The sequence below is a fragment of the Varanus komodoensis genome, unplaced genomic scaffold (assembly GCF_004798865.1).
Source record: "Varanus komodoensis strain SLA01 unplaced genomic scaffold, ASM479886v1 scaffold5, whole genome shotgun sequence".
Lineage (NCBI taxonomy): Eukaryota > Metazoa > Chordata > Lepidosauria > Squamata > Varanidae > Varanus > Varanus komodoensis.
This window is the reverse complement of record NW_025336087.1, coordinates 52,514,076-52,528,273: the sequence shown is the minus strand read 5'-3', so window position 1 is coordinate 52,528,273 and position 14,198 is coordinate 52,514,076. Positions and strand designations below refer to the sequence as shown.

Here is a 14,198-nt window from a genome sequence, read left to right as displayed (position 1 = left end):
ACCCTGAGAGTCTGTGCTATTCGCCACCACGCAAAGGGGATGGCACTATCCAGACTGAGACCCTCAAGGCAACACAGGCATCCAAAGAACTCTTCTAAGTAGCAGGCAAGCACTGACACAAAACCATTTTCAGAGTACGGCTTTGAACAGTTTCAAATGCACATACTTCCCAGTATGGATGTTCCTCGAAACAAAAGCAGACCACCCCAGAATGAGAGTAGTCTTTATTAAGATTGTTCTCAGGGTTTTCAAATATATTGATATGTATATGTTATACTGTTCCAAAGAGTGCTCCAGTTCAGCACATGTGGTGAAAAGAAATGGGAGATTGCCCCAATAATTTTTTTGTACTGCACATATATAAAAATGGATACTTTTATTTGCATTGCAAAGCAAGATGTAAGACAAGAAATCAAGTACAATAGGAGCACTACAATAACAGCAGTTACTTGGCAGAAGCACCTGCCCTGTATCATAAGCGCAATGATTAAAAAGGAAAACTAAACAAAGGTGCAGGAGTCTTCCACCCACGATCTTCTCTTGTGCTTCTGTTCTACCTTTGGGCATGTTTTGCCATTCTATTGTTTGCATACCCCTCTCCACTTTGCAACCTTCTTCTCATGAGATTTCCCTGTGGAGAGAGGAAAGAAATCAAGGTCTTGATTCTCAAAATAGATGCAGCTAGGAAACAATTGAATCGACTAGAAAGGAAACAGATAAGCTGGTCTCCACTGCAGCTGTCTGCGGAGACATAAACTGGGCTAGCAGTTTATCTGAAACCCTTGTCTCAGATGTGGTTTGTTCCTGGGGAGCTGTACTTCCTCCACCAATGTCTTGCTGTCTGAGTCACTGCAGGGGTGAATGGGGCTTCAGGATGGTTCTGCAAGGAGCAGTGGCTATATTGTACCTTACCCTGTGCTATGACAGATTGTTCACGGTTAGTCCCATGAGCTAAGGGACACAACCAATTCATTTATGCATGCCATAATGAAAATCAAAGGCATGATTATGATGAAGAAAGATCATGCCTTTCATTTCATTGTAAAATGAAAGGCATGACTTACTACCCACTTGGAAAAATCACCCGGTGTTGTATTGTTACAGTATGGATGGTGGATCAAGCCACCACTGACAACCCTCTATCCTACGAATGCAATCTTGAAAATTAAACAAAATAAATTAGAGAATCCACAGAATAAGGTGAATAAAAATGAATGATTTTTTAAAGCATGGTTTTCAATTTTTAATGGAATTCTTAAAATTTAAATTGGATATTTAAAAAAGATTTTTTAAAATAAAATATTTTTGGGGAAAACTTTATCTAAACATAGTTTTTCATTTAAGATACATTATAGTCCAAACGTTTATTCATCATGAAATAAGGATTAGTTTTTAATTATGTAGCATAAGGGTGTATATTTGTGCAATGTTTAAATTTTTTGGTTAATGAGTACCATTAATCCATTCACAATGCCATGCTCTTCCAGAGGTTTCTGTAAAATTACTGGGCAACTTTTCTATGTAGAATATATTATCACAGATGCTTGGTTTTACAGTTCTCAAAATTGAATTTGTGTCTGCAGAGAGCATATGCCTCTTCTTCACAGCAAAAATGTTATAAAATTATCAGTGTTGAAAAAAAGACCTTAATCCCATTGTTCCTTTGCAAATCTATGTACATAGAATCAACCCTTTCTTAAGTGCTAAGTTTCAAAAAATTCAATGACTAGAAAATGATTGCTGAGGATGGAATAGATCTGCACAATACGCAAAGTGTAAGGAGGGAGGGGCCAGCAGGAAAAATGAAAGTGGACCCTTGTGAGCAGACTACTCCACAAGTGTTTGGATCCTTTTGTGTATAGCCCGAGGTTTATCATATGATTCTTTCCCTGGAGGAGAAAACCTGTAATGGCAGCAGACCGTAAGACCCAATTTGGGAATATTAAAGAAGTTCATCTACATATGATAGGCATCCACGCATGCAAATTGTGTAGAAACCATGATTTAAATATAGTCTTACTGACTAGTGAGATAAATTGATTTGATTTAAATCAAATGCACCCTGCCACAAACCAAGGAAAATGGGTTTCTAGTTGTGAACCCCGTAGGCACCTCCCGTTCACTTGCGACCGAGGGCAGTTCCTACATGGAATATCCTGGGAGTGCATTTCTCCCCATCAGCCTCAGCCACTTGTGCCAAGGACCGTCTCTGCTGTGCCACTTCCTCTTCCACTCACAGCTGCTCTTTGGCAGCATCAGCCTCCACCTCGTGGTTTGGTGAGCCCTGATGTGACCGATGAGTCCTTAGACCTAGACTGTGAATGTAGCGTTGAAAAATAAGTATCGCTTTTTAAAAAATTGTTGAGCGAGTAGGTGGGTTCACACATCACACCAAGCAACCCTGCGTAGTTTCCACCATGGAGTTTTTTGTGCGGATGTGCCTGGAGGACAATCAGGCTTGTGGTGATTCTGTTCTTGTCCACCATTTTCTTCCCTTGCAGTCCCAGAAGGCACCATGCAGAAGAAGGAGGCTCCTCAATTTGATAGCTGCAAACACGAGCTGAGTTTGGTTTGCTGCAGCTCTAAGAAGCCTCTGCTGTGCAAAGAGGGCCCAAGTCATCAAGTGCAGCAAATAGGACAAGGAGCTGTCCGCTCCTGCCCCAGAGAGGACCACTCAAGCAGGACCAGGGGTGCTCAATCCATGCTGAGCCAGTGGGGGGATCAACCGGGGATCACTACAGAAAGGAGCTGTGCCCCCCACAATGAGCACATGAGCAGGAAGGGTGAGAAACAGCTGGGTTGTCCATAAACTGAAAGCTGCAAGAGGAGCAAGCATCCTCTAGGTAGCAGTGATGAGGAGGATGCAGGCCTGGTTCCCCCTTTTTTTGCTCAGGTATGGCAAAGAGATGTTTCCAAGCTGGTACCCGCAAAACAGGCACTGGTTTCAGGACACCTCTGTGGCATGCCAGAGTGAGAAAGAAGTGCAAGAATCTGCAGCGGAATCTATCCTCCAACTGCCCACCATCAGTCAGAAGATCCTTATTCCTCTGGTGGTGTGGGAGGGACTTGACTCTAGTGCATGAGGAAAGGAGCGGCTTTCAGTTTATGGACCCTTTATACTTAGGAATGATCCTTGACTTATCCTTCACAGTATTTTTAATCAAAGACAACACTAACACGGCAGGCTATACATGTGGCTTCTTGGGGGCAGATTTATAACCAGCATCAACAGGATAACATGTTTATTGCTAGAGTCAGATACACATCTATCTCTGTCCATATATAATTCCTAAAAATTCATACATGGTAAGAGAACAACAAAAGGCTTGATGCACAGAAGGCAAAGGAGAAAAACTATCCCAGTTTCCTTCAGGTCAGAGTACCTTCTTCTTTCTTCCAAAGTGGTTTGGGAAAGATCAGCTTGAAGAATTATGACCAAAGGAAATGAGAGGAAGAAGTAAAAAAAGAAAAATGGTGGGTTTTCAGCTACATTCCCTGTCTTCCTGTGATTTATCAAAAAGCAAAACAATTCCCATCCATTTGCTAGTATCATATTAGCAGATTGTTCAAACTGTGTCTACAGGGAAGTAGGTTCCCTGCTCTGAAGTAAAACTCTGGCTTATCTTTGCTCATGATGAGTGATGGTGTGGTATCTATGGGAGCAAACAATCCTGCAGTGATTGTTTCCTCTCTTTTTTCCATCAGAAAGTCCAAAAATAAATTTATCTATGGCTCTGTGCTAGATTTATTCAAATTAGCTTGTAACACTTTCCCTTTGATAAACCAGAAGGGTAGCATGGGGAAACCCACAGCAGTGTGTAAGCAGTCTGGGCAGCTTCCACTGTTGCTCAGCTCCTTTTCTCCCTGTTGCTCACACATAAGAGATGGCAGAAGCAGCATGGATACCTCCGAGAGTGGTGCAAAATCGCAACTGTCAGTGGCACTCTAGTTAGTAAGAGAGAACTTCTCAAGAGTCTCAGACTTTTCTAGACACCTGCTGAATTTTTGTCTGTCAAATCTAGGATAGAAGATTTCTCAGTTTGCTTTGATCATTAACAGGACAGATACTTCTTGCCTTTTTCATTATTAGAGTTATGGAAAGTGTTAGACTCATCTAGTAAGACTTAGCACAAAAAATGGCTTTGCCTTTCCTTAAAAGTTCCATTATAGGTGCTTAGCACTATGCCCTTATTATGCCCACCATCATAAAAAAAAAATCTAGAGATTGCATTACAGGAGTACAGTGCCACAGCACTCTTTCATTTAAGTGGGATTGCTACTTTTTTTTTTTTTTTAAATATAGCTTGGAAAGTGCTTTAGTGTTGTTCAGTTAAAAACAAAACAACAGATGATAAAAGTACTGGCTTTCACAAACATTATACTGAATGTACTGATTTATTTATCTGATAGGTCACTGCCCACATCAAAACCACAATTTGAAAATTCTGGACAAGCAGTGTGAACATCATTTACACCTGTGAACACAGTGCTACTCTTCTGTACTTTTCAAAAGCAAAGTTAGGCTTTCTCTGATACGAAACAAGATGGAAGGAGCACCAGGAAACATGAGAATACAGATGGACGGCAATATTATTTGTACAATGTGAGTGAACTGCACAATAAACCCCTATCTGGAAGCAGCCATACAAATAAGATACATTAACACTTAGAAAACCCTTGTACAACCATTAACACTTGTACAACCCTTAGGAAAAAAACTTGCAAATCTCTTGGTAAAAGAAAAATAGCTAAATAAAGGGAAAATGGTCAAAAAAGACAAAGGCTTGAAGAAGTAACTGGTGGCACTTTATAGAATGAAGTCCTTAGTGAAGCAGTCCAGAAAAAAGGCTGTACTGTTTGGAATGACAGAACCAAAGAGCCAAGAGGACTGGCCCATGGTATTTTGCTTCCTTGGACAGAGCAGCAAATTGCCACCCCTTACGTAAGATGAGATGTATGGTACTCATGGCCGTACAAATTATTTTGACATCCAAAGCAGAAAGTCTCACAATCACCTCATTCTGGTAATAACAATAAAATTAATGCTACTAAATTCACTACAGAGCATGTTTTGAACCATTCTCCTCTCAATGTAGGTACAGGAAATTTTGTTAGTTCAGTTCTGTGAAATTCGGATCTTATTTATATGCAATACTGCTCTCATGTGGCAAGATGTTACATTCAATACGCAGTGTATTATGTTTGAGTGTGCGTGTTTCCCAAAAAATAGGTATTGATAGAACAAGAACAGACTTTTAAAATAAAGGAAATGCTCTGACCGTATTTGAAATATGAAAATTCCTGAACAATCACAATCACAGTTCTTTCTAAAATGCATATTATCATACTGTCTGTTTCTGGGGCACAGATTTCCCCCTTGCTACTGACTAAATTGGAGCACACTTTAAGTCCAGTTGCAGGGATACCCCCCAGCATTTTGCCCTCTTTTTTTGCCCATTTAATAACAGCTGGGATTGTGCTCTCTAGGCAATGAGAATACCTCAGGGATTCTTCAGCACCTGTTGGCTATAGCATAGACTGTTTTAAAGATTACTGGTTCATGTTTATTCTTTTCCACAGGATGATGCCACTGAAAGAACTCAACACTGTATAGTGTCTCCCACTTATAAGAACAGGAGAGCTGTGGTGGATCAGCCCAAGAGTCCATCTAGTCCAGCATTTTGCTCTGTGGCCAACCAGGTGCCCACCAAAAAACCCCCACCTCAAATAGGACATGAATGCAACAGCACCCACTCAACCATGTTCTCCAACAACTCATAAACAAGGTGGAGGCATTTTTCACCACACACTTGAATACCCCTTACATCAAGTTCCTGCAACCTCACCCATAATCTGGAAACTGTTAACTTACAGTCTTATTGATGTCAAATGAGTTTGGCAGACTGAGATTAATTGCATCCCACAAACATAAATTGTATAATATTCATTTGCTAGATCACCTGTGGTAATAGTCTCCTGCTATCTTGCACATGTTCCTTTTTTAAGTTCTATGTGAATTGCAGACAACCTGAGGTTGAGAGGAGAGGGAAAAGCCATTTCTCAGTTTGTGCTGAACTTTGGAGAAGGAGGTCCTTGAAATCTTCTCACTGCCTACCATTCTCCAGCATATCTACAGATACTAGAAAGGGTAGAAGCTGTGAGAAGCATTTACATTGGTTTTTCCTTATCTGTGACTGACTGAAAGGGAAAAGATTCTTCCCTGCCCTTTATACCATACCATATGCCATATTTCACAATATGTATCTCAGGGTAGGTTCTAATGTAAATTTAAAACAAAACATACAGACTTAGAAAAATTAAAATCAAATTCCTCATTCCAGTATCCCTGCATGTGTAGGGAGACTGGAATGGGGAAAGAAACTAAGAAACTAAGTCTTATTCCATTTTGTGCAGAGTTGTCAAGACAAAGATGCAACACAAATATCTCACTAGTTATTCAACTAAGCATTTTATGGAAGCCACAATGGCTATGCCCACACATCTTTCAACATTTGGCCTCGATGATATTTCCACTGACAATATGATTCTATTTAAGCCTGCACAAATTTAAGTTCCTTAGATCTGATTTTATGGGGATTACTCCCAGAGAGGATATACTTGGATTACAACCAGCGAATAATCCGCTCCTGCTATTATGATGGCGAGGCAGCAGCTACGACTACCCGTTATCGGACAAAGAGCAAATCATTCTTCCAAGAATCACACAACTTTAGTCCTCAGAAATTCCACAAATTTAACTTTGCCGCGTTTTTCCTCATCTGCAAGGGGAAAAACCTCTAAATCACCATGCTAATGAAGGTTTATGCAACAAATACCTTTCCCTCTTCGCCATAGCTAAAACCAATGCCGCAGTGCCCTGGGTGAAGAAGCATGTTCCCCAAACTTCAAGTGAATCATGCCTGTCCCCAGATAGAAAACCCCAATATATCAGCAGCGTAACGTCTGTACAAAGGCCTTTGTGGTTTTTAAATAGAACAACGCGGCTACAACGCTGTTCTTTTTAATCAACGTCTCTGCAAGACTTTATTGATTGTACAGCATCACAGCGATCGCCCAAAACCAATATGTGCGATAAGACACCGCGGCTTCCCCGCTCTCTCCCGTCGCTTCGTGATGACGAGTTCGCCAGCTGGCGTCCAAAACAGAATGCGCAGCCAACGCAACGGACTTAGGCCGCCACTTCTACGCACGCGCAGTTGGTGCAGAAGGCTCTTTTTTTTTCCCCCTTCTCCCACCCCTTCTCCCTGTCTCTTGTCTGGGGGGAGGGGACAGCTAAGGTCTCGCAGTAGCAGCGGCAGCAGCACTCCCCCCCCCCCCCCCCCCCTTTCCCTTTAACTGACAGTGCGACCGGCTTCGGCAGCGGCCCTCGACAAATGTGGCGGGCTAGTCTAGAGACGCTTCGTTGGAGTCCGGCGCTGTGAGGCGAGGCAGGAGCGCAGGCCTCGCCGCCGGCTGCCCACTTCTTGCCTAAGTGGGAAGGGAGGAAACGAGACAGGGACCCAAGCAGCAGCAGCAGCAGGTCCCGCAGGCAGGCAGGTATAGGGGGCGGCGTCAGCTGTGTCTCACGCCTCCCTTCTCCTCACCGAGGTAGGGACCTAGAGACGCCAGGCAGCCTTTTCTGAGGCTCCCCTTGAATTGGTTGCCGGGGATTCAAAGCCGCTTTCTCCAGCCCGGTGAATCAAAGGGGCTCTCACCTGCCGCTACAGGTTACAGCTCTTCCCGGCGTGGAGAGGCCGCCGCCGCCGCCGCCTCCCGGGTACGAAGTGGGCAAGAAGAAGCAGGGGAAGAAAGAGGCGGCTCTGACAGTAGCGGTGGCTATTTTGGCCGCGGCTGGCCTAGCGAGGAGTGGCGGGCAACGCGCTGTAGGCCGGCTGAAGAGGACGTGGGTTCAAGTTCTTGGATGCCGAGGGCACCTCCCGCACGCTTCGTCCCCTACAGCCGCAGCGGGGCATGAACCTGGAGCAACCCGAAGGGGAGGAAGAGGACGACGACGGTGGCGAAGAAGAGGAAGACGACATGGAGCTGCCGCCCGACAACGCAGCCGCCGCCACGACGGCCGGGGCCGGGGCGCGCGGAGAGGCTCCGGCGGACCCCGCGCTCGTTGGGTGCCTGCTGAAAGAAGACGGCGAGGCACCGAGCAGCGGCGGGCACCACAGCCTGGAGCAGAACCTGAGCCCGGAACTGCAACAAGGCTACCGGATCCTGAAGGAGTTTCTGTCGGAAAAGCACCGGCCCCTGACTGCCCCTTTTCTAAGACCTTTTGGAAGCCAGAAGACTGAGGATGGGCAAAGTGGCACAGCAGCTATCACCGCTTCATCTTCCTCCTCCCGCGAAGGTAGCGGGCATCAGTCTTCCCAAGAACCGCAGCCGTCTGGGATGTGGCTGCTGAAAATGGAAAATAAATTTTCGACTGGGAAGTATAGGGGGATCGCGGATTTCGTGGCTGATTTCCGGTTGATGCTCGAGACTTGCTATCGCTTGCACGGGGTAGATCATTGGCTTTCAAAGCAGGCTCAGAAGTTGGAGATGATGCTCGAGCAAAAGCTGGCTTTGCTGTCTCGGTAGGTATAGTGGAAGCCTTCTGCTGTATTGGGACACCAAGAGGAAAGTTCCATAAGTGGAGCTGGTGCTAATTTGTAAAACAATACAGGGTGTGAATGTTGTGGAAACCCATGTTTCTAAAGTTAGTCCTAAGAACGCGTATTGGGAGTAAACTACTGCTGATTTGAGTGGAGCTTACTTGTGAGGAAACATGTTTGATTGTGCTGCAGATCTTACGATCTGTTACTAAAAGGTCTAAAGTAGTGCCTTGTTTATAGCACAATCTTGTGTATGTATACTGAGAAGTAAGTTCTATTAGTTTTATTTGGACTTATATCCTAGGTTGTAATTCTATCTATACATTTGAGGATTTGAAGTATTAATTCCCATTTTTAATTGCATGATAGTGTTTTTTCCTAGTACACACTTCATGGTGACAGAAAACAATATTTCTGAAGAGACAGTCATTTCTTAACTTCTTAAAAGAGAAGTGTTGGAGTGTAAGGCTCCTGGAGTATGTACTTTTCTACTCAGAAAGCTCCATTCCCTAATTCTTTATGTGGGGAAGCTGGTTGTCCTTATTGTTCATGTGATCACAAGGTAGTTGACATAATTTGTGTTTGCATGCCAGCTGATTTACCTAATTACTCTTCCGGATACGGCTTCTTATGTGAACTGAGTTGAGGATGGCTTGTTGCTTTGGTTAACAAACCACCCAGAACCAGAACTGATTTGTTAACTACCCAACAAACCACCATCACTGGATTCACATAACACAAGAAGCTGTGACAAGGGTGTGGATCAGCAATTTGAATGGGTGCTATAGCAATAGCCATAGTGAGCTGCAGTTTCAAAACTGGATTGCAGGGCTGAACTCTTGCTCGGGTTAAGACCTGTACTTCTTTGAGGTAGCTATACTTGTGGCATTCAAGAAACTAAATATTTTTAATTTTCACTGGAAAAAGGGTTATAGTGTAAAACCATATCAAATCTGAGGTCAGGACTGCAAACCTAGGCACAACCTAAAATTGATTGTCTGGAGCTTTTTAAATATAGCAAAATAATATGGAAGGGTTGCTAACTAATCTGCATTAATTGGAAATATAGAACAGGAGCTTAGAAATTATACCCCAGAGTAAAATGGTGTGAGTCTATGTCTGGGTGTAGTAGAATATCCTACGACACATTTAAAGTTGATTACAGTACTGAACAGTACAAATTGATTCATTTCTACCTGTTTTGCTCTTAATTATTACTACATTTCTATGCCTCTCAGTAGTTGAAGTTGTCAGGACAGTTCACAACAATTCATAAAATTACAAATCACAAATTCTACATTAAAATTGTTTTAACTTGGGTATATTAAAATGTTAACAGCTAAAACAATTTTAATAAAACTAGATGTACACCTGACATGAATGCCTTTAAATGCCTGGAAATAGAACCTGAGCATTAAAAGGTTGGCACAATTGGTGCCTGCAGACCTCAGTGGGAAAATGATTCCAAACACACAACTAAGAAGGCCTTCTCTTTTATTGGCCACCTTTCAAGATGACCTGGAAGAAAAGAGTTAAATGTTGATTGCAGTGCCTGGGTAGATTTAGGTCAGGAGAGGTGTTTTTTCAGGGACTGCAATCCCAATATTAAGAACTACAAAACTAACAAATATTTTCTTTATTAACCCTTCCTTTTGTAATTAATTTGTTGCTGTAGTTAGGAACAGGTATTACCCACTGCTTGCAATAAAATACTTGGTGATGTAATAACTAGAAAATTATGTAGGAGCAGCAGTAATTACAGTTAAAGAACTGGGCTTCTTCAGATGTGAATAAATGAGTTATGGTAGTTTCGAATCTCAGACAATTGTTTGTATATAAGAGAATCCATTGTACAATTTTCCTTAGAACTGACAGGTGTAGTGTGTGTCCTCCTGTATGGATAAAATAGGAGGAAGACTATGAAGGTTGCCTTGGGTTCCTTACCAGAGGGGAAAAAACCCAGGATATAATGTTATAATAAATACATCGATACATTTGGGGATCCTGATAGTCACACTGATGGCATATATTTAAAATGCTTAGGGCTGGTTCACATATGCTATCTGTAATTTTGATGACTGCAAACTGCCTTGCTTATCAGTTGCTTGAGTTGGTTGGGTGCAGATATGACAACTCACAAAATCAAGCTTTTTAGTATGCCACCGCTAGCACACATTTAGAGTAGATTTCCACAGTTTGTTAAATTTGTCCTCTATATTATGCATGCAGAACAGCGGCCCTCCAGGTGTTCAATTGCAGCTCCCATCATTCTTCGCCATTGGCTATGTTGGCTAGAAGTGACGGGCATTCCAGTCAAAAAATACCTGACAGGTCACATGTTTTCCACCCCATTGTACCTGACTGCACCAATGTGATTAGCTTACTGCTGATATACGGCTCATATATGTAGCAATTCCTAAGAGATAATGTGCTCCCTTAAGGCACATCTGCCCTTAGAGTGTAATATCATAGGTTTTCTCTGTTACTAGAATTTTTTGATACAGGATGGATACAAATTCCTTTTTCCATATTTGGAAGTGGGTCATAGGTCAAAAAACAGCTTTTGGGAAAGCTTAAAAAATCACGGTTTTAGTATTTGCCAATGAATTAAATTGTATAAGTATCCAGTACACTCATTCTGTGCTATTAAATAACCATACTCACATCCAAGCCTTCACATTTATATTTGCTATATTTGCCATGGCAAAATAGTTGATCTTTGGTGACAAGTATCCCCCTCAATTTTGAAGCTGCAGAGGTGGGTGAAGATTGTCCTCCACAGCTCTATGTCCCTCCATTTCCTGTTCCAGCAGGGGCATCTCTGGCTGCTACTTAGTAGTGCCAAGTTGACACACTGTCCTCCTGCCTTTCCTGCAGCAGAAGTTAGGGTTGTAGCATGCTAGCCTTGTCCACTCCTTCCACTGAACATTTGCCAAAGCCCCCAGTCTCCTTTCCTGCAGGGCATCCAAACATTCTAGACTCCAGTCGACATCTTAATAAAGCTAAAAAGTTCCCTATACCATGTTATACTGCTATTTCAATAGAAATGCCCATTATTAGCAGTAATTATGCTGATTTCTGAAATGGAAGTAACTGTAGTCTAAATATATGGTTGTAAAGGTTTGATGAATTCAATAGATAAAGATGGTCCCCAGTAACTTGCTTTATTGATAAGAAGGTATATTTCCAATTTACCTAGTAATTTACAAATGACACAGATTTTCAGAAAATGGACAAATTTGTGTATTTCTGGGCTGTCTTTGTTAATGTTTGTGCATAATTATCTCCAAAAATAGTATATTTTATTATGAATAAAATACATAGGGGTACATAGTGTATATGTATTACTGTAGAATCTGGATGGGTGACTTGAGTGCCTCTATTATTCTATGCTTCTATTATTGTTGCTGTAAACTGCCCAGAGAGCTTTGGCTACAGGTGGTATAAAAATGTAATAATGATAATAGCTGTATTCAAATTTTGTGTAAGAAAACTAATGTTTTATTTTATTTCGTTGTTAGGTTTTGATTTTGATTTTGAAATGCACAATAACAATTAATTAAAAATAGGGTACCTAGTACCTTGGCAGGTATCAGCTTGCTTAATACTGCAGATTAAGTGTCGTGAGATTAACTCTTGTATCTTTGTATCAAGAGGCAGTGAAGTTATTGTGTGATCAAAACCTGATCATACAGAGAGTTGGAACTGAAAGATGGGCAACTAATGTTTTTTAAATATAAAAAGTGAAGCATGTTATTTTTGAGGGTTTTATTATAAATATTTGCATGGATCCAGATTGTGCCTTCTGCAAATAGAAGAGCTCATCTTGTCCATGTAAAGCTCACGAGCTAGCAGAATATTTCCACTGGCAGAAGGGAGGACAACTTTTGTCATTTCTCTCCTCCCTCTACTGCTTTCTCTGTCCTTCAAAAATCTACACCAAGGGTTGGTACTGGAGGGTTCAGGAGGAGGGAAATAGAGGAAAATAGCCATTCTTTTCCCCTTACTGTCTTCTGGCATATCCTGAGTGGCATTCTTCTTAAGGAATGATCCCAGCAGTGTGAGCAACCTCTATATCCAACCTAATTACTTTAACTATAATCATATCTCCATGTCAGTTGTTTTTAGCTGAGTCTTCATTGATAACTGACATTATATTGGCAGTATCTTTAAAAGTAGTAGAAAAAGTGGACTCTGCAAGGAATAGTGTTGAACAGTAGTTCATATAACTTTAATCTGCAGAGTAAATAAACTAGTATTATGTGGGTGGTAAATGTTCTCTTCCTTGCTCTTTGGTCAACTGCAGAAGCTGCACGTGTTGTGACTCTTGTTGGATGCATTCTTACCTATACTAAGCACAGAGATTCTCTGTGGTCATATTTTTTTACTTGCTTGTTCTTTCTAGATCATCCAGTTTTCTTAAATGATGGTTTTCCCATGAAAGGATTTCTGAAAGACTTCTGAATTACATTTCTGTACTCTGATCTAGCTATGTTAGACATGCCAGATAAAACAACAACAATATAACAGGAAACAGAATAGTATTGGGCTTGCCATGTTATCTGTGTCATTGAGAAGTTCTGGTTTAGTGGTTTTGTTTCGCACTAATTCTTGGCTTATGCCAATGAAAGTGTTCTGCATGCTGGTTGTAATGTGGTAACTGCTAACCACATAGATTGCCAGCACCTCATGGCATTGATATCCAAAGGAATCTTGAATTCATCAATATGTTAATATTTTTAAATTTCTGTTGTGATCTTTCAGAACAGTTTTAACATAAGGCCAACATTGGTGATTCCTGGCCTTTGAAGTAAGAATCATTGCTGTAGCACAGGACTGATTTGGTCAAAACTCATGACTAGTGATGTGGGGTAGAAAATTTTCCATTGCTAGATATTTCTGTAGAAATTCTCTGTGCATTGTTTCTTATAAATTAGCAACCTAAGGTATAAGCATATGCCTAGTCAGAATTAAGTCCCGTTGAGTTCAGTGCAGCTTGCTTTCAGACTAGAGGCTGTATGATTGCAGTTCTAATCAGTGAACACAGTACAAAGCAAATTGGCCAAATGGAATGGATATCATACTCATTAAATAAAAATAAGCATTAACTTTTTCAGGCAACTATCCATGGAAAGGGTCATTGTGTGCACAGCTTCTGAGGCATGGGAAAAATTAATAAATCTTAAATGTTTTCACTTCTGCTGCAAAACCTAAATAAATGCATTCTATTAAATGGTCATTTGTTTAAATAAATTACCAATATTTCTCTAAAAATCATTATCAAACTTTTAATATGTCTAACTATAAGATTTAGACTGGCTTGTGTAATTTATTGATTCACTATCCCCAATGATGTGAAATATTCACAATGATATTCATCATTCAATATTTCTGTTAAACTCATTTAGACTGCTCAGATAATTATGTAGCATTTAACATTAACATGCTTTTATGATTGCACTGAAAATGTATCTACTCACATGTACATTCCATTCAGTTCATTGGAATGTGTTCTCAGGCTTAGGTACATAGGATTGCAAAACTTAGAAAGAATGTCAAATACATATACACAATACACAGAAAATCTACATCACTACT

At 41.2% G+C, this 14,198-nt stretch overlaps 1 protein-coding gene and 1 long non-coding RNA gene across 6 annotated transcripts in view; one reads left to right on the top strand and one right to left on the bottom strand.

Annotated features, from left to right (window-relative positions):
* Positions 1-361: 361 nt before the first annotated feature.
* Positions 362-7,807, bottom strand: LOC123031341. Its single transcript, XR_006416274.1, has 2 exons — positions 7,716-7,807; positions 362-631 (listed from the first exon to the last, which is right to left on the bottom strand). It is a non-coding gene; the product is annotated as an uncharacterized LOC123031341 (long non-coding RNA).
* The window catches only part of KIAA2026 (KIAA2026 ortholog), a 51,968-nt gene continuing 45,046 nt past the window's right edge, over positions 7,277-14,198 (top strand). For 2 of the 5 annotated variants that reach the window (XM_044446196.1, XM_044446194.1), the window contains exon 1: positions 7,279-8,582. In XM_044446196.1, coding sequence (XP_044302131.1) covers positions 7,972-8,582 — 611 coding nt within the window. In that variant the 5' untranslated portion in view covers positions 7,279-7,971. Of the gene's footprint in view, positions 8,583-14,198 lie in introns of all 5 variants that reach the window. The other 3 variants (XM_044446199.1, XM_044446198.1, XM_044446195.1) reach the window with 3 other exon arrangements.